General features: G+C 39.9%; 1 protein-coding gene across 22 annotated transcripts in view; it reads right to left on the bottom strand.

Moving 5' to 3' along the window:
- The window catches only part of GIGYF2 (GRB10 interacting GYF protein 2), a 73,478-nt gene that overhangs the window by 12,710 nt on the left and 40,490 nt on the right, over positions 1-20,278 (bottom strand). For 9 of the 22 annotated variants that reach the window (XM_046898361.1, XM_046898363.1, XM_040705503.2 and 6 more), the window contains 13 exons: positions 14,552-14,731; positions 10,300-10,499; positions 10,050-10,212; positions 9,763-9,981; positions 9,107-9,297; positions 8,316-8,475; positions 6,292-6,458; positions 5,819-5,907; positions 4,745-4,852; positions 4,114-4,211; positions 3,535-3,635; positions 2,642-2,803; positions 747-848 (listed from right to left, as the gene is read on the bottom strand). In XM_046898361.1, coding sequence (XP_046754317.1) covers positions 747-848; positions 2,642-2,803; positions 3,535-3,635; positions 4,114-4,211; positions 4,745-4,852; positions 5,819-5,907; positions 6,292-6,458; positions 8,316-8,475; positions 9,107-9,297; positions 9,763-9,981; positions 10,050-10,212; positions 10,300-10,499; positions 14,552-14,731 — 1,940 coding nt within the window. Of the gene's footprint in view, positions 1-746; positions 849-2,641; positions 2,804-3,534; positions 3,636-4,113; positions 4,212-4,744; positions 4,853-5,818; positions 5,908-6,291; positions 6,459-8,315; positions 8,476-9,106; positions 9,298-9,762; positions 9,982-10,049; positions 10,213-10,299; positions 10,518-14,551; positions 14,732-15,496; positions 15,627-20,278 lie in introns of all 22 variants that reach the window. The other 13 variants (XM_046898365.1, XM_046898367.1, XM_046898366.1 and 10 more) reach the window with 8 other exon arrangements.

The following is a 20,278-nucleotide window of genomic DNA, read 5'->3' as shown; positions in this document are numbered from 1 at the left end:
TATAAGGAAGGACTCTCTTAAATACTTACTTCTGCATCTTTTTACTTGTTCAGTGCTTGTTTGAGCATGTGACCAAAATCTTTTAAAGCTCTCCAACTTTCTGCTACTGACTTGACAGAGACAGAGGGCACACTCGTTCCTTTTGCTCTTTGTGCTCCCATATTCATGGCTTCTGACTCCAAGAGGATCCCAACATTCTCTAGTATTAACCACCTCTTTTCTCATAATTGTTTTCAAGGACACGTCTTGCTTTATAAGCTACATCAGATAACATAAATTATCTGCAACTTCTCTCAATATTCTTAAGTAGCAATACTGAGTTCAGTAGGTTCTGGATCCTTAGATAAATTGTTCTTGAATTTCTGCAGTTGGTAACACCTGCAGTTCTGCTTTCCTACGTTAGTACGGATTACAAATCTTTTAGTTTTGTGAATTTAATCTTTGGGACAATGCTTTGAAGAGGAACACAAAGGATAATTCAGAGAAAGTATTAAATCTTAAATTTTGTTCCTGAAATTAATCAATCATTACTAAACAAAATATGAAATCAGAAGCAAAAAAAATACAGGAGCTACACAAGCTAGGAAATACTGTTTGTAATTTTACAGTGCAGGTAATCGATGAAAACTAAAGAACAAAACTGGATTCAACATTTGCTATGACATTTCAACCTACAGAATTGAATTTCTAGTGTTTTTTTTTTTTTTTTTTTTTCAGAATTCACCATCAACAGTATATTTACTAACCTTATATACTAGTCTTTTATGCAGTATTACATCAAAAGCCTTCCTGATGTCCAGGCAGATTAAGTCTACTGCTTCACCCCTCTCAGCTCTCACTGCCATCTCCTCAAAAGAAGTTAATCAAATTTGTTAAGCATCATCTCCTCTGTATAATCCATGCTAATAAATCAGTTCATCCCTGACTCTACAATGCCTTCCAGTACAGAAGTCAGATTCAAATATTATACCAGGTTCGTTATTTTTTCTTTAAATAAAGAATATTTTCCTCTTTCCAGAGAAATGCTTCAACTTCGTTAGCTCAATACATTCTTGCTCAGATGTCAGCAGTATTGTAATTACTCCACTGGTAATGCTAAGTAACTTCTTGTTACTGCTTTTCAGACCCATTCTGCTTCCTCCTTGTAAATAATTATTTCCCACTGACATCTCAGAAAGGGAAAGTCAGATTGCTTACAGTACAAATCCAGAGTACCCAGAAGAACTTTGGAATTTACTGGACATTTCCAGGAAGTTATGCACAACAGCAGAATTTAGTCTGAAAAGAACACATCCCAGGTCTATGCAGAGCCACAGTGGATGAAACACATTGAAATACCAGGCGATTAACTGAAAATCAGTTATTACTGAAACCAATCTACAGTAAATTAATTCAGAAGTTACATTCTGGAGTATATTATTGCTTGAATTTTCCAGTGAAGTCTGAACTTGAGCAAAGTATATCTTCACTGTATACCATCATGACTTTCTGTATTAAAGGTACTAAAGGAACCATTTATGGACTTTGTTCTTAAAGGTCTCATGAAAGCTAACTATGTATCACACTGCATTGTATTAAATTACACTTCAGTGACAAAATCCAAATGCTATGTGAATTAAGGTCTACAACTAAGCTGCAAATAAAACTGAAGATTCCTGAAACTTCTTTGGAAACACGTGATCCTTAAATCAGAAAATGGAAAATGCTCTTTTACAACTACCTACCTAAGCATATGCAAAATATCATGGAGAAAAAAATATATACTTTTTGCTATGATGCATGTGTTACTTTACGGGGTGTTTATTGACTAATTTCTTGGTGAATAAGCTCAGAAGGGCGCTTGCCATAATCCTCTGTGTGCACTGAAAACCAACCTTCATTGTCCTTGCCTCCTACTGCTCTTAAAAAACACTTCACCTATTTTCTATGGGGAACTCAGAAATGACTGTCAGAAACTTTAAGCTATTAAATTCTCTAAATAGCATATTCTTAAGAATTAAGAGCATGCTACAGATCCTACATATTTACATACTCTTAAACTCAAACCACATCATTCATTTCAATAAATCTGTTTGTCCAACGCTTAAAGGAAATAATACTGACACCAATACATACCCCAAATAATTTCTTCAGCAAAATGCTTTACTAAATTAGAGGGGGGAAAAAAAATTCAGATAAATTTTACTTGTTTTTATTCCTGTATCTCCCTGTACATTTTATTCATTTGAAACACTTGCTCAGTCAGCAGTCTATTCCAGGACATATCCATATCAAAACACAAGATGCATAAATGGTCAATAAGCATTAAACATACAATAACTGGGCAACCAAGTGAAGTCTAATACTGCTACTGAGAAACTGAGAAGCAGTGTTCCGTATGGAATAAAGCCACTCAGCTTGCAAAACGGAGCTTATCTTGAAAGTGAACCATTAGAGCCCATTTCTCAAATTATAATCTGGGCTCTTGAATTTAAAAAATAAAATCAAGAACCAAAGATAACTTCATATGATCACATGAAAAACCTTAATAAAAAAGTGTCTTCACATACAGCTATCAAATATTAACCAGATCCCACAGAATTTTTTAAGTGAGTTTTATAAGATATTAAAATTAGAGATGAACTACATTGAGGAAACTCACTTGCTTCCTGCGAGCCAGTTCTTCTTCTTCCCGCCGTTTCCTCTCATCTTCCTGCTGCCTCCTAAGTAGTTCTTCTTGTTGTCTCCGAAGTTCCTCCTGCCTTTTCCTCTCTTCTTCCTCTCGTTTGGCCCTCATTTCCACTTCTCTCCTCTCTTGCTCTAGCTACAATTCACATAAGACTACACTCAGATGCAGGTAGCATATTCCTACACCAATTCCTAGGGCTTATCTGTTGAGATTACAGTAACAACACAGCAGATGAAGCCTCTGACAGATGCTCTTCCTTAAATGCAAGGTTACCTATGAACTGGCCACTTCCTGGGGTCAAATTCCTATAATACTGTCTAGGACAATTTCTGACAATTTTGGTTCTGTATCAAACATCAGGTCTTTCACCATTAGCTCCTTAAAATAATTCCTGGCTTCAGGAGCTACTAGAGAGTTGCTTTGCAGCCATCATAAAAATAATCCACTTCTGAGAAAAAAAAGAATTGTTCAGATTCAAACTTCTGCTTGAATAACCAAAATTCTGGTTAAAATATGGCAGGATTAAGAGAAAGACTAACTGTTCCTTCCCATGGTTTGTCATGACTGCTCATGATAAACTCATTTTAAAACAAAAACAGCTAGCAAAGAAGCATTCGGGTTGTTTGTTTTATAACAACTGTAAAAATACAACCACTACTTTAGAGGTCAGTAGTACCTCCGCAGTAATCACTTACAAACAGTAGTCCACAGGGATTTCATCACAGGTTTTTATAATGCATTTAATCTTTGTGGGGTTTTCAATGAAAATCTCAAAAATCTAACACAGCAGCATGAAGTTTAAAGAACTAAAAGTCTTCCATGGACTCAAGAAACACAGCTTGTTAAAGTACAAAGTAGTTTCTGACCTTTGCAGCTTTGGCCTTCTCAAGCTGCTGAAGTTGTTCTAGAGCTGGTCCCTGAGCTGCAGTATCGAGGGGGAGATCCCAGACACTGCTTCCTTCCCAGACTGGACAGTAAAAAAAACATTTACAAGCAAAAATAAGCACATCAATAAAGAACAAATGGAATGCAAAAATCCTATGTATGCTATTATATTTAATGAATTAAAATCTTACTACATGAGTTTTAGTCACTAGAGGGCTACATTATCTTCTTGTAGAACGTTTATTCAGCCAACAAGGCTAGGTTTCCTATAAATTCTACTCAAGAACTAGCTGTTACAGCTCCTCCCATCAGAGGGAAACACCTCTACAACATAACAATCAATCCCTTCTAATCAAGGCTTCACATAACCCATAGTAAGAACTATCATACTCTCTACAGCTCTTAAACTGTAATGTGAAGCAGCCTGAAGCAGGTCCAAAATACCAATGCAGAAATAATTCCCCTTAGTGTCAAAGAGGGAGAAATCATCTCAACAAAGATGCTGCCTTTTAATCTGTGAGCTTTTCCTCAATGGACCTGATATACACTAAGCATCTTACCTGTAGGCTGTGAAGCTGACTGAAGTTCCCATATTGAGCCAGTGTCCGGCACTGACACAGACCTTGTAACAGGTGGCATCATGTTCTGCTCTGATATTCTGTAATACCAATAGAAGAGTCAACACGCCGCTTACAGGGAGAGGAGTGCTCTGAACACACATGCGATTCAGTAACTTGTAACATATCCCCTTCCTTCCACGCCTCTATTTAAAACAAAAACGGGATGCAGCAAATACTACTTTCCTGCTCATCTCACCTTTGCTGTCATGTCAAGGACTAAGCTACTACGACAGCTTTGCATCTGCTGTACATAGGCTAGTCTGAGTAACAACCATCATCCAGTACTGACTGCAGAGTTTAGTTAGCAAAGCCATGCTGTTATCAGCAAAACAGATTTGACAAGGGTCTGATTTTAACCATGAGATTCTCCTCCTCATTTCAACACATATACCCAGGTAAAAGCTATAAAAAGTTGCATTCCACATCCTGCAACTGTTTCATATTGACTCCAACTTTAAAGCACACAATGCTCAAACATGAGCAAACTGGACTACTGACCAGACTATCATCACCATACATGGAGTCAGAATACAGGATGAATGGTATCCAGCTCAAGTCTAGGCTAACTCACCTTATTTTCAGAGCCTGGAACTGTTGCAAGAGAATAGCAAGCTGCTGCTGCTGCTGGGATGAGAGGGCTGCCTTTTGCTGCTGAGCCAGAACCTGTGCATATTGTTGTCTACAAAAGAGAAGCAGAAAATTCACTTGCTTATCTATTTAACACCCACTTTGCAGAAGCTGTGCACGTTCTCTAGAACTAATGCCCACTGACCTATCTAACATACATGCTAATTTCTTGAGAAAAATACAGAATGGAGGCCTCAGAGTATCAAAATACAAGATTGTATAACAACCTGGCGCTCATGGACAGAATCACCTTCTTTTCACCTTCTCCTACCTGAGCTGATTGTCAGTGTCCAATACTTTGCTTCTAGGGCATGCAGCCCTACTCTCCCTTCTCTACAAAGTACACAGACTTCACATATGTTAATGTGGCTTTGAAGACTGCCCACCTGCATGAATCAGTCTCTTCCCTAGTTCCTGAAGGTACTCCCTAGTACACAGCCAGACTTCTTGTCTTATCAAATCATGAGCAGACAATCAGCATCTCAAAATAATAGTTCTGTCAGGAGCCCTTTAACAGTAGCCCAATCACCTTCTTTTCTCCAGTTTCCTAGAAAACAAATTGGAACTGCAGCTAACAACTTAGGCAAAAAGAGATAACCTGCACTTCTCCAGCAGTTAGCTTATGCTGGTCTTCAAAAAAGTTGAGCAGACAAAATAAGTTTACAGCTTCCTCCATCTCCAGTTCAAAAGATGGGAAAGCTTCTCCTGACTCCAGCACATCAGGACTGCATTACAAGTCTAGCTGGGATTCAGATAGACCTTTAATGGCTACCTATGGTAGCAGGTCCCATCAAGGTAGCTATGAAATACAAAACTCCAGAAAGCAAGCCTTTGGCAGCCACTCTCTGCTCTAATCCTGCAGACTATGAGGCCTCTGTTATATGTAGAAGCAGGCCATTGCTGTTGGAGGTGAAGGACTTCCATCCCCACTGCCCAAGGAAACAACAAGAAGAATGATGACTAAAAATGCAGAGCAGAGCAACAGCCACTGGGAGACCGCTGGGACTGGTAGTCTTACTGTATCAGAAGGTGCTGATATTGAAGGTGCTGCATTTGGATCAGGGCCAACTCTTGCTGTCTAGTCAGACGCTCTTGGTCCAGCTCACCCTATGTTTAGGAATTAAACATTATTCTAACATACAGCAACAGTAATATATTACAAATGCAAGCTATAGAAATTGTCCTGCACAGAAGAGTCAAAAAATAGAAGAACAGACAAAGATCAAGACTCAAACACCGTACAGTACAGTGAATGTGAAATATACAGCACTTGTATGTATCACAGGACAAGGGGACCAAGCCTTATGGTCACAGTTGTGGCAAAACTGTCATTCTGAAACTGTCTTTTCTCATCTTAAAAAGGTAGTTTAACACAGTGTTCAACTTTGGCGCTCAGAGTACTTAAATTTATAAGACAGAGTATTTGATATGTACATAATTAAATTTCCCTTCGTTATAGGAATATTTGAATATAGTAAGTCTCATAATTACCAGATGTGGAAGTGGTGTTGGACCTGAAGTGAAGGGAACCCTGCCCCACATTTTCATGATGTCTCCAAGTGGCTGGAAAGTCTCATCGCAAGCTCTCTTAATCAACAGTGACATAGTGAAATATCCAGCCTGGAACCACTCTGCCATCTCCTGATTACTGAAAGGACCTGAAATGTTATCAACCAACACACATAGGGAAAAGGAGAAGGAAATTCAAGTTAAGCTTACTGGAAACAAAAGAACACATCAGGGGTTCTTGTGCTTTTCATTCACTTGTCTGGATTTACAACTTATATACATTAACACCCTAGCTTTGAACATATCTGAATCTCTACAGTGGCTATGATGTTCCTCCAGTCTTCCTTGAGAAGTGCATGATGGCTTTCACCATGCAAGGGAGGGAGATGCCAGCTCTGAGATGAAAGCTGAGCCATCCCAGCACTGTAGAGCTCAATCCAGCTAATGAATATTCTGCCTTCCAGTGGAGCTGACCTCTTCAAGGCTCAGCACTGGGTTAACAGTTTAAATTTCCAGTCCAGATCTCAGCAGTCTGCTAGAGCTAAGATCATAAGCACCATATCCCTCACAGGGCACAGATAATTAAGCTACCTTAGTCAGTTTCAACCTTTGCCTTCAATTTGGAGGAAATCATGTATTTTAAACAAGTTTTGCTTTTCAAATTTAGCAAATGAGCAGAACCACCTCTGGCTGCAAGATAAAACTTTTGAAGATGATAAAAACAATCTCTCCTTTCTGTCTTAAAAACTTACAATTCCACCACTCTTCTTTTTCTTAAGACTTCAGTCACTCTCTGCAAAGCAGTGAAACTCATACTAATTCAACACATCCAACTGGAGATAAAGCCAATTTAAAACGAATTCTTTAGCAGAGTAAGAACTACAGATGAGTGTTGCAAGAATATTTTCTGAAAAGCACAAATCTTTGTTAACTCTAACATTCTCCATATGAAGCATCTTCAGAAGATAATTCCTCCTAGAGAATATGAAGTCACAAGCAGTATCCCAAGATAAAGTTGTGTGAGTATTCAACTCTGGAGGTCATATTCAAGGAAGCACTTGATCCAACAAGAAATTGTTACACAACCAGTCAGCAGTGAACACCTAGCAGCAACTAGCAGTTTGAAGCACACTGAGCAAATCAAGAAAACCCAACACCTGCAATTTTTTTCTTCAGCCCTTGAAGTTTAAAGACATAATATGTACGGGCAAGAGACTGGCACAGAGCCACGTACAACACCTACAAATCCTACGTAGAGTTCACAGCTGAGGAAGCCTATCATATTCAACATTAAAAAGTTACTACATAGCGAAATACAGCAAGTAAGCAACTTACTCTTTGACTGCATTTTTGAGAAGAACTTCAGTAGCTGCTAAAGCAGAGCCCCAAGACCAGAAGTACCTTCTGAAATCAAGCATGCAAGTATCTATAGGAAAGACCTGTTCCAAATGTAATTGCAAAAAGCCTAAGATGACTTAAGTAACAATCGCAAGCACGAAACAGTTGGTATTATAGGAACTCATACTGCACTGGCTGCAAGTACAATTAAAATTGAGACTGCACGAGAACAGGCTTGGGAAAATTTTTACTCTGCTCTAGAGAAAAAAAATCTCTTGAGTACTCAAGGCCTTTGGGCTGAGACCCAAAAGTGTTTCTTGTGGATTTTTCAAGAAGCTACTGAATGGTCACATTTTTGTTTCTTTTATCTGGAAACCTGAGTAACTGCTGACATGGAGAAAAACAAGTTTGAGTCTAACCTCAATTTAAGAAACGTGGAGTAATGGCAAACTTTAGCCATAATAAAATATAGTTCTGTAGACTGAATTTGCTGATAGGGGCAACGATGGGTAGAAGGATTGATTTCTAAAATCTACTTCAGGAGCGGTAAATTCCTTCTGCCTCTTTTGGAAAAAGGAAAGGATCAGATTTCACTGGTGGTAAGTTTGTGATGACGTCTTTAACAGTTCTGTGAAACAAAAGAGGAAGTGTAAAGGGCACAGACCTACCCTGAATTTCTCCTTGAGGATCTTTGTAGTACCACTTCTGCATGGCTTCATGAAACAATGGCATAGAAGAACCTTTTGCTCTGTGCTCTTGAATTTTTGCTGCTAGTCTTTCATCATCAACAGCACTGTCCTGCAGATAGGCCACCATTTTCTCTGCTTGCTGCAGAAGACATCAGAATCATCAAGAAATACATGCATTAGTTGTTTGCTGACAGACTGTGCTATGTGTAACAAACTTATATTACTTAATTGCTCAAGAGTGGACCTATGTGCAACTCAAGAATCTCTAATCTCAGTTTACCTCTTATCAGAAAGATGAATAAATATGGTTTGCATTCTTAAGTAAAGCTTTAAAACTACTTATTGAGGAGGTCCCACACTTCATTACATGTACCAACATGGTGAGGAATAAAATAGGTATGAGAGCTATCACATAAGATACACTATACATCCCAGTAGTCACAACCCTGTGAACTTTACAGAAGTTTATTTTTAAACAAACATATTGAGTATACTACTTTGTGGTTTCTCAGTGCAAGTGGTAACCTTACTTGATAGCAGATAGCAGCATTAAGATTGTAGCTCTGTAACATTTTCCTCAATAAAGTACTAGCACACTTGAATTATTCTCTAAGGTGATCATGGAGGGATGAAATGCAGCATCAGAACATACTGTGGACTGTAAACTTTTAACTGCATTTTTGCTTTTATGTGCTTCAAGTGTTCCTTCTTGCATTCTACACTCCTACGCTCTCATGATTATTAACAACAAAGGAATTTGAAAAGCTTACCTGCTCTAGGTGTTTGAGGCCCTCTTCATCATCTGGGTCAGTGGGAACGTTGCCCATGCCTGGAGCGGCTGTGACAGGTGTCTGAACTGGTCGCAGGGCAGGATTTGAATTGGAAACAGGAGGAGAAAGATGAGCAGGAGAAGCTGTGTCTGCAGATCTCTGTGGCAAAGGTTGAGCAGCAGAAGCCAAATCTAAAGAAAAGTGTTAAGATTAGCTCAGTATCTTTAACTTAAGTGAAAACAACTCCCTGGAACTTACTGTAGAAAATATTTAACATTGAAAAGATTTCACCAAATTATTTTCATATCTTCCAGTACACGACTGCACATTGGTACTCTTTATGGCATAGGCACCCAACCAAACTTGAAGGGACAAGCAGTTTAGTTTTAACAGTGCACAGACCAACATCTGTTTCCTGGCTACATACATTTGTCCAGACAGATTTACTCAAACACAACAAGGCACACTGGCAATTCACTCATAATTGCACTGCAACGTGAAGTTCAGGTATACTGCAAGCATTCAAGATGGCATTTCCACTGATCTTATTTCTATTTATAGACCAGTTGGCGAGTTCTAGGTTCTCACCACCATAATCCAGTCTGTAAAGATCACAACGGGGAATAGAAGTCTAATGAATTGATTGAGTTTATTACCTTCCCCTCTGCTGGACAATTTGGCTGGCGGTGTATTCTCTGTTCGACTTTCTTTATCTTCTGTTTTTTCTGTTCTTTCTGGGACAGACTCCTCTTTCCTTTCAAAAAGGCTTGTCTGCGGGGAGTCTTGAAGCTGGGATTTTGGTGGGCTCTCTGATCTGGTAGCTGGTGAAGATGTTTGGACTGCTTCTTCTGCTGCTTCTGTAACATTGTATGGTTCTACTTAACTGAATTAACTGAAATTCTAAACTGTACCATACAACAGATGCAAGAGAAGTCCACCTTACCTGACACTATTCTATCTGTTTTCTCCCCCTCCTTCCTGGTAGTCTTTTCATGATTTTTGGCATCTTCACTGTGGCTCCCTTCAGAGTCAGATCTTTCCTCCCCTTCGTCCACAGGTCGGAAGTCCATCTCCTGTTCCTCAGGAATTGGCTCCTTCTGCACCTTCTATAAAAGTAAACAAGCACTCATAATCCACCTGACATAACAGGACGTTTGCTAAAAACACATAAAAGGCAAAAGACAATTTTTCACCTTCAAAGAGAGAAATGCTCCAGAAGAGTCAAACGTTCCCATTTCTTCTTCTGCATCTTCTAAGCACCACTCAGGGAGGCTGTCCCTGTCATCATCCATGCTGCCGCTCCCACACCGCACTCGCCGATAGCCCCGTTCATCATCTCGTTCCCGGAAATCAAACTCAAATCTCCGTCGTCGTTCCATGTGCTCTCGCCAGCCTGTAGAACGAGGGCCATCTGAGGTGAGTGGGAAAGCAACTTTACAAGACAATTCTGAGGGTAGTAGCTTACTTGGAAGGGATGACATTCGGAAAGCCACTATAGGGTACAACCCATCTATAAAGCAGCATTGTAAAGGACAACTGAAAGAAAAGGACCATCTTACCAATGAGGAGGAGACTTCCATATATTTTTGATTGTATATCCCCACTTTATCAACTGTGTTATGAGCATTAGAAGACCACAAAGCTAAGAAAGGTAGATAAAACATGCCAGAAAACCAAAAATAAGACAAACCAACAATACCAGACAGTGACTGAATTCAGGCTCCTTCTACCAGCCATCACTGACTTAGAAATATTTAAGATCTTATATTCTTTTATACAGCCATCTGCAGAAGTCACATCCTGAACTAACCACCTCACAGAGCTTCAGGCACATTCCCGAAAAACATGACTGTTCAAGTTTCTTTGAAGGAACTGAGCCCCTTGAATGGTAACTTTTAGTAAGTAAACCTCGAGCGATAATTTGTAACAGAAAGGAAAGCCTTCCAAATTCAAGTACAGCTTTCATTTCGTTTTTCTAACATATTCAGAAGACATCTTCATTTAGCCAAATTTAACTAAATCTTCTGACTGTAACAGTGCTAACTATTTAAACTGAAAAGAACCTTCAGCCAAGGAAAACAAAGTGGGAGCAGAAAGACTGTAAGCAGCTTTCACAGCTCTCCATCAATAGAAGCTATCTTTATCAGAAAGCAAAAATGACACATCAGTTGTTAGTGTTTTTAAATGGTGGTTTGTGATTGTTTGTGGAGGAAAAAAATCTGTCACAAAATTTGTTCAATCAGTAGAATTCAGTGTTTACCAAATGGTTATCAAAAAAATCAAAGTAAGGAGAAGCAAGCAATACCCTCTGTTCCATTTAGTTCATACGGATGAGGAAAGCTTCTACGTTAACTCCCCAAAATACTAATGACGCACCTTTGTCTCACAAATACAGAAGATGTAATACAACAGCCTTCTACAATTATAGTGAATTTTAAGACACCTTAATCAAGAGAACACGAAAGGACTTCTCTACAGCAAAGGTGTCTGTAAATAATTCAGCTATATAGCTTAATCTCACTATGTCCTGGAAATAACTACTATTCTCATATGCAAAATTAAAAGCCATGATGCAGAGTGCTTAATGCCATTAAGAAAAGAAAGAACAGTAAGCTTGCACTTATTCCATCTTTGCTTCCAAATGTTCTGAGCATTTCTTGAGCCCATTACAGCAGCTTCCTGCTCACCAATAACTTTCTGAAAGACATACAAGACAAAGCCTCAATGAAGATGCACTGCTGGAATAAGCACTCCAGAGGGCTCAAGTAGTTACCACTTCAAGCACTGCCTTCAGAAAAAAGAGAACTTGCAGGTTCACCTTGAGAAAATTCCATGAGAATGAGAAGCAACCAGAAAAGAAGCCTTTATATGAAATTACAGACTAAGAGCTCCTTAAAATGCTTCTTGGGAAAAAAGACCTTAGAGCTGCTCAAGGAAAACCAAAAATCCTAGAGAAACTTTAGGCAACGGGTGACATGTATTTCCTAAGGATTACATGACAACAAAAACCCACACATCTAAACACTTCAGTCATTAGTTTTGAGATCAAAAGTGGTTTGCATCTTTATCTGATAAAAAAAAGACTTGCTCTGAAAATTTCAAGGGTAATCACTGCATAAATGCAAGAACTGCAACACAAAGAAGGGGTATTTTAGGTTGGCAGTCATTAAATCACTGTAAATCATTAAATAATGATGGATTTTAAAAGCTATAATCACATTCCTCTTACTGACAGTAAATCCAGCCTAACAGCCCTCTTTCAGATCTGCGATAAGAGCAGCACCACGTTTATCCAGAACAACCAGCAAAGCAGCTTTTCAAGTGTGGAAAACAAGGAAAGAACAACTCCTGTCAGACTTCTAATCATAGCACATAGACAGCAATAGGGAAAAAACACAAAATTCTATAAGGTCATTCTGGAAAAGTCTGGTAATACAATCCAGGCTATTTCCATGTTGCAAAAACATTCAAGTTTACATCCTTCTGTATTAGGCAGCAGAGACAGTTGGGCTTGTCTATCTTCATAAGTTGGATGGACTTGCTTCTTCTCTTTACTACCGATATTCAGAGTCCTCACTTTAAATCACGTGTAAGAAAAGAACAGTTTAAACAGCACAAATTATAGCTTTCTTTTTTCTTTTTATAACTTTAGATACAATTAAGCTACAGAATCTAAAAAAACCTAAGCTTAAGAAGTTCAACTGTGTTGAAGCAGCCTTAGGCACAAAGGGTCAAGAGGATGGACTAACAAAAAAACACTAAACACAAAGATTTAGGTCAGCCATCCTGTAGTAAACACAGCTGAAAGAGCAGAAGGAATTCAAAAGCTGGACAAACAGTGGTCTGTGCGAATCTAAGGGTTCTCTGCTTAACAAGAAAAGATGATAAACTCAGGCATGACAACCACTGTGTTCCTCTAAACTATTCTCATCCCAAAGCACAACAAAAATAATCAGAGCACACAATCCAGTAGGGAATATGAAGAGCCAAGTCAAAGGAAGGTCCAGGTGAGCAAACGGCAATAGTTTTCCACAAAGACACGTGTCTATTTCTGACAAGCTGCATGATTAGCACTACTACCTAACAGCAGGGTAAGCACAGAGAAGCAGTTTAAGCCATGCCAATTTGAATTAAACTCCCTGTTTAATTCAGGGGTGCGGTTAAAACTGCGTTGATGGTCCTGCAGCTGCTACCAAAAGGAAAACTCAAATACAGCTCTGATGAAACTACAAGACTAGTACAATACAGCTGTCTTCTCAGTCTCCTGTCTCAAAATGAGCAATTTCTCTGCAGATTCTCAGAATTTCTACCACTGGCTTGTTATTACACCTCTTAAAACTTAAAATTACAAGTTAACTGTCTACTACAGCAAAAATTCAAATAAGCAGTAATATTCCCTGCAAGGGAGGTAAGACCAATTTTGAAAATCTCCCTCAGAACATCTTCCAAAGAAGAGTTCAAAACATGAATAAACTTCTGAACTTCAAGGCCTCTGCGCCTCCTTTCAAGCTAAAGCATGCAGGCTTGCACTCTCAAAATACTCCACTCCCGTGTATCATGCTGCATCTGACCATCATGAGGTACTATCTTAGCTGGCTTGATGTTATCTGAACTATGTAACAAAGCAGCAGTGTCTAAAGAACAACTGTGATCAAACACTAGGAAAAAGAAAATTACTTCCTTCAAAATTTGCCCTTAAGCCCTGATCTAAATAGAAAACATCTGATAGTAAATTTACCCTTGGGATCTCTGCTTAATATTAGTACAAACTAACATTTGTTTGAGAACAGAGTAGCATATGCCTATGGACAGGGTTAGGAACAGAAGTAACAACTGTTTGCATCACAGTACATCTTTTGGGGTGTTTGTAACAGTGATAACCTCACTGCAAGAGCAAATGTGACTTTTTTTAAATGATTTAAAAAATAAAAATCAATTGTTCACCTCAGCCATGGAAGTGTCCCATGTCTCCCTTGGTTCCCCTACGAAGGTAAAACAGCAGAGGAGCCACAGGCCTCTCTTGGCTTCCAGATGCCTTGCATAACCAGAAGAAACATCATGGAACTTGGTTCTAAAGGGAAGGTTGGCTAGCACTACTTTCCCAAGTAGCAGAGAAAAAGTCCAGTTTCAGCCACAGCCCTGCTTTGCATTTCTCCTGCAACTCGGGCAAATCAACGCTGGAAGTCAAACAAACCCACAACAGGGACAGTAACGCCAAACAGATACTTGAAATTTAACAAGAGATGGGACATCCTGTAACTAACCATAGCGTGTATAATTTATTTTGAGATCTTTCAAGGATGCCTCTGGAAAAGCAGAATGAGATCAATAACCTGAATGGTTTAGTATGCCACCTTCCTTTCCTCTACTCTATCAAGGCCCCCATTTATCCACTGCTCCGTGCCTTACAGCCATGGCTGCCTTTTTCTCAACACCACCTCTCACCTGGGCTGTGAGGACGCCACCTCTCACCATCCCTGCGTGACCCAGCCAGTCGCCAGCCTCCATCATCATCTTCCCCATTCTGCTCCTCCCTGAAGATGCGCCAGTTCTCACTCTCAGAGCGTATAAACTCATGCTTCCTCCCTGTTGCTGCTGTCCCACCTTCCTCAAAGTTTGGTCTCACTGCAAAAACAAACAAACAAAAAACAGGTAACTAAACACACAAGAAACACGAGTCCAGTCTTTAGGTACCTAGAAACACAAGGACTGTAATCTTGTTCTCTTAGAGAGAAGAATGCATCAGAAGAGGTGGTAGGAACTTAGCACAGGAATAGAAAGGAACACAGGACAGAGAGACATTCAGGAAACCCCTCCACATCCTTATGTACCCTGGAATGGAAAGACTGAACAAAGACTGGGGGGAGGTGCGTGTATATAAAAATATTCAGAAGAAAAAGAATACAAGAAATTTTATCATGGACAGGAAAGACAGAAGAGAAAAAGATGACATTATGAGACATAAAGAAACCTATGAGAAGCCAGAGTGTACAGAGTGAAAAAATAAGCCACTGTATCACAAAAAGCCTCATTTTAAAATGGAGACAATTAAAAATGTAGATCTGATACGCATTTGATTTCAACCAAAGACATCTGCTACTTGCATATTACAAAGATGAGCTACGTATTTAATCCTGTAAGACGTACAGCAAATCCTCACAAAATATTAGGAAGGACTGGAAATGTAAAGTAGGATTAAGAACTAAATAAGAAAAACAGTGTTAATATCAGCCCTTGAAGCAATCTTCTGGAGAGTCGCGGTCAGTATAAGAGCGAGTTAGAAGCAACTACGCTCAAGCTTAAGGAACAACCTATCAGAAATTTTGGGTGGTCTTATTTCTTAACTTATGTTACATTATATTTGAAATAAAACAGTTCTCAGGTACTTACTGAAGAACAATGCTGCCACAGAAGGATCATGTATATGTTTTCACAAAAAGCATGTGTGTTGTGTGCAGTAACTCAGGTCAGACACATGCTGCTGTAACTGCTGACCCATTCCAGTGAGGATCCACCACCACTGAAATAAATGACAGCACTAGCTTCAAGACTTACGGGTTGTGTACTTCACATACATTTAGCTGTGTAGTACCAGAACGTGCACAAGAGCCACCATGATGCTACAGGGCTGATGCTATTAACTCCATAATTTCCATTTACTGCTGGTTATCTGCCAAAAAAAGCAGCATCCAACTAACAGAGAAAGGTATGCTAGACTTTCCTTCACGATCTAAAAGCCAGAAGTATAAGAAAGTGATAATGCAGTAAAGATGGTCTAACTCACCTGCTTGCTTAATACAGGACTGCATTGAGACTCCTGAGGTCATTTTTGTGACAATTTTAAGAACTCTGTTTAGGAAGGATTTGCAAGTTGTTTTCCCACTTTTTACCATTCACTGAAAAAAGCTGCATTATATGAACAATGGGGCATGCAGAGCATCCGAAATGCTAAAGCTTACAAAGTCATTTAGAGTTCAGAAGTTCTTCCTACCTGTGGACATTGAACTCCAAAAGCAGAAAACAAAGCACTGCCTTTGGGGCTTGTACACTGCTTGGAAATAACCCATGCCACTTCTCTACCACCTCACAACAGTGACAGCCTTTTTCTTTCTCCAGATCAAAATCTTCCACAGTAAGTTGTGGTAGGGAGGGACCATACTGGAAAGGTATATGCAGAACTAAACCCAGAGAATGACATACAAGCAAGACGTTCCCAGGTTCCTGTGCTCCAAGTTCACATGAAACACTTTCCCAGCTGTCAGTACAAGTTTCTAGAGACATTTTCAAGACCGTGTAGCCTTGACCTACCAAGTAGATAGGAGGGTCAGAAAACACGTCCATGCTTAAGACACGGGAGTTCCTCCACCCTGACAGTCACACAACAGTCTCAAAAAGGTAACTCTAAAATACACTTCTTTTCTTGTTTCCGTATTAAAAAAAAAAAAGGCCAAAGCACATTATCAGTATTGATAGGCAGTCTCAGCTATATGAAGCCTAATACAATGCAGATGTGCATTTACTTCATTAAGACAAGCACCTGACTAAAGAAAACTCCTATGCCTGTTGCACTTAGAGAACAAAGTTTTTAAAAACAGTATATTTTGGGAAGTACTCAACCAGTAGAAAACTGGTAAATACAACAACAGAGCCAAGCCACTAAAGCACGAGTACATGCACTAAGACCACTAACAGTCTAACCCAGAAGGGAACTGCAATTCAACAGACCAGATGAGCCCCAGACCCAGAGGACAAAGAACAGGTCATTCTCTGAACTGATTCAAAAAAAGCAAAATGCACTTTTTTTTTTTTAATTCTGCAGCACACCACACAGGCTTGGTGTTTTTCCTCACAGGTTACCAAGTGTTGCTCAATTAGCTATTTGCAGCTTGAAAAGTCTTATTAAAAAAACAGATTTATTCTACTCAGAAGAACTCACAGCTACTATCTGACACTCACTGAACAACACTCATTTGAGAAGTCACAAAGGTCCTATCAATTAAGAAAAGAGATGTCATTTCCTTCCATTGTTATTAAGACTATTATTAAGACAGCTCTAACGCTAGCAAGCTATCAGCTCACAGGCTCTCGATGCTGCTTCTAAAACATACAGGGTTTAAAAAGAAAAGAAAGAGCTTCATAAACAATACTGTGAAGTCTACAGTGGCAATGAACGCCTGTATCACTGTTCCAGCTAAGGAAGCTACAGGCGCACCCGAGGCAATTCAGGCTGTGTTGTTCACAGTGCTTACAACAGTTGGTTTTGGTCCCAAGAATGGAACTACTGAAGTCAGGTTTTGTATTCCACATGGGCATGAAGCTGCATCCCCACTGCCCACCGTGGAATTAGTAACACATCGCTCCAACGAGGTGACACAACCTACCAGTGTTTACCAAGATCAAAAAGAAGGGAGATCCCACCTCCCCTATAATTTAAAGTTCCACAGTATTAAAGAAATGTGAGAAACAGTAAGAGGCAGTGAGGGGGGCAGTTTTATTGCATCTGAGGATGGTATCAACCATGACTGAGAAAAAACTTTCAAAAAAAACAGCACTTCAGCATGTCACACCAGGTGCCTGACCTGGTAACAGACCTGTGGGAGTAAAGAAAAGGCAGCGTATACTTTTTCTGGTACTGAAGCACCATAGCAAGTAATATCCAAAGACAGTAAGGCGTGTGTCCAAACAGATCAGGTATTACATGATGCGGAACATTAGGCAGATCAACCAAGAGACCAGCTCTTTACAGCGTCCCAGTATGTCAAAACTGCGATTGGCTCCTAGATCTGAGAGCACCCCTTTCAGCTGTAAGGACCAGCACAGAGTCACTACCTGGCAATGCTTTAAGGAGGAAAAAACAAAAACGCAGTCTATGGTTTTGCCTTGGACTAATTGACTGGACTTCCTGAAGAGAAGGAGCAGGAAAAAAGGGCACCTCTGTTCAAGCCTGTCACAAAGCCAGCAATGGTGTTTACAGAAAACTTCAGATAGAGCCCGGTGGTATTCAGCCAAAAAAGCCTACAGCTGCACAACACGGAGTTGAAGAGAGACTTAACTGCAAAGGGCAAGACTGGGATTCTGGGACACGGCTCCATGGCAACGTGTTCACGTAGAGAACTTAACTACTGCTATAGCAAACAGTGCTGACTCCACACTGCCCTTCCACATTTCCTATGACATGCTCAGAGCTTGGAGACAATAAGCACAAATAGTAAGAGTGACAGCAACACCGCCTGCTCTGAACACAGGAAAAACCCACGGGGGTCCATGTGCCTTCATTTGTTCTATTCTTTGTGCTGCAAACTACATGTTTCCACACCAAGAGGACAAAGAAAATCCTTTGAAGCAAGTGTTTTTAATGGCATTCAAATAACTTTGCCTACACAAGCAATTCTGCAGCTCATTTTACAGAAGAATAGAACAAGTGGCCTTAAGGTAACTTTTCCAAATAAATGCTACCTTCTCATTGGGACAGCATTTCTCTACAGAACACACAGTGAAGTGACTCACCTACACCCAGAGTCAGTGATGGAAATCCAAAGTTCTGGTGACATTTTGCATCTCTACATTTTCTCTCCCTTCCTAAATTCTCAATCCCCATTGCCACCCTTAAACATGCTATTAAACATCACCATATTCTTCAGTAAATGTATGGCTACCCATCAGCATGAGTGAGTGACTAGATGCAGACATATGAACAAGAGTTTAATTCCATACAACACACCTGGAAATCATATAGTGTAGCTACTTCATCTGCTGTACAATCACATGTTTTCAAGTCATTCAGCTGAAGCAGATCAGAAAACACGTGACTGGACACCATAAGCTTTCCACAGTGCAAAATACATTCTGTAAGAAAACCTGCTTTAGGAAAAAAAGCACTCACGCCACCCTACTGGTGAGTAGAAGGCCTTCTTTAGAGGACACTTGACTTCACTGGAGTATACAGGGAAGAGACAAGGACAAGTCATATCACCTATTCCACAGGCTTACCAAAGCAGCACTACATTACTTGCACTGATTCTGAAGGTCACACTACTATGCCTACCACCATTTTAGGTGCTGTGCCTGAACATGTATTAAGGACGTTCCATACTAATGAAGCAAAGAATTAACCTCTTGCAATTTATTGTTGGGGGAATGTTAAAGAAAAAAAATGAGGGAGGATTTTGTTCCCTAAGCACGAAAGTCTACATTAATAATTTTCCCAGCAGGCCTTCAGTAGTTTTAGTGCAAACAACCCCAGCCTTTGTTTCTCAGATCCTCTTACATATGACGTTCGATCAAAGCCCTCAGATCAGCAGCTCAAAGGGGAAAAAAAAAAGTGAGGAATACAACTGCATTACAAAGTTGTCCTCGCAGTAGTGCAGCATGGTGGCTGCTCTGCACATTTGTTCAGCTTGAAGATTTTCCTTACAAGAACTCTCCCAATTTGCTCTAATTTGTTAAGCAAGAGAGAGAACATGCTGAAGTGAAAATGTTTTCACTTACTGCATGGAACCAGTTTCACCGTATTTTTAAAGGCAAAAACTTACCTAGTCTGCACTGTTTCATTCCCAGGCTTTGGCAAAACCGCGTTACTAATTTTATGTTTTCACAAAGGAGAAGCAGCCAGCAGATCTACATCTTCTGACTGGAATTGAGCTACAGCTGAGCAGGGACCATAGGCTACACTACCAGCTGCAGCCCACACTTCTTTAGTAGAGCCACTCAGGAGGCCAGGACCTAATGAGCAGAAGCAGCAGCACTAGAAATGTAGCAAGACGACAAGATTCCCCTTTCTACCTCAACAAACAGTAGTTACACTCATTAGGAAGAAAGTATCAGAGAACCACTTGTTTCTCAGCAGCAATCTCAGAGCTTTTTCCATTCAGTTTTTCCAGAGGAATTTTGGCCTTTTGAACTTACAAGTAAAACTTTAAGTAAGATTAAACAAATCTAAATAAGAACCTGGATGAAGGAGGGGAGGGGAAAACGCACCCCATCCCCAAGTAGGCATTTGAGGATTTCTCCTTGCCTGTTAAGGGTTTGTGTTGGGTAAAGGAAAATGCTCCTAACAAACCAGCATTCTTTTCCACATGATCAGAACTAACCAGCCCCCCTGCAGGCAAAGTGACCAATCGAATCAGCTTCAGATGAAAACCAGCCCCCCTGCATTATAAACACAGGAACGAG

The sequence above is a fragment of the Gallus gallus genome, chromosome 9 (assembly GCF_016699485.2).
Source record: "Gallus gallus isolate bGalGal1 chromosome 9, bGalGal1.mat.broiler.GRCg7b, whole genome shotgun sequence".
Classification (NCBI taxonomy): Eukaryota; Metazoa; Chordata; class Aves; order Galliformes; family Phasianidae; genus Gallus; species Gallus gallus.
The sequence above is the reverse complement of the archived record's forward strand: the minus strand, read 5'-3'. Positions and strand labels throughout refer to the sequence as shown.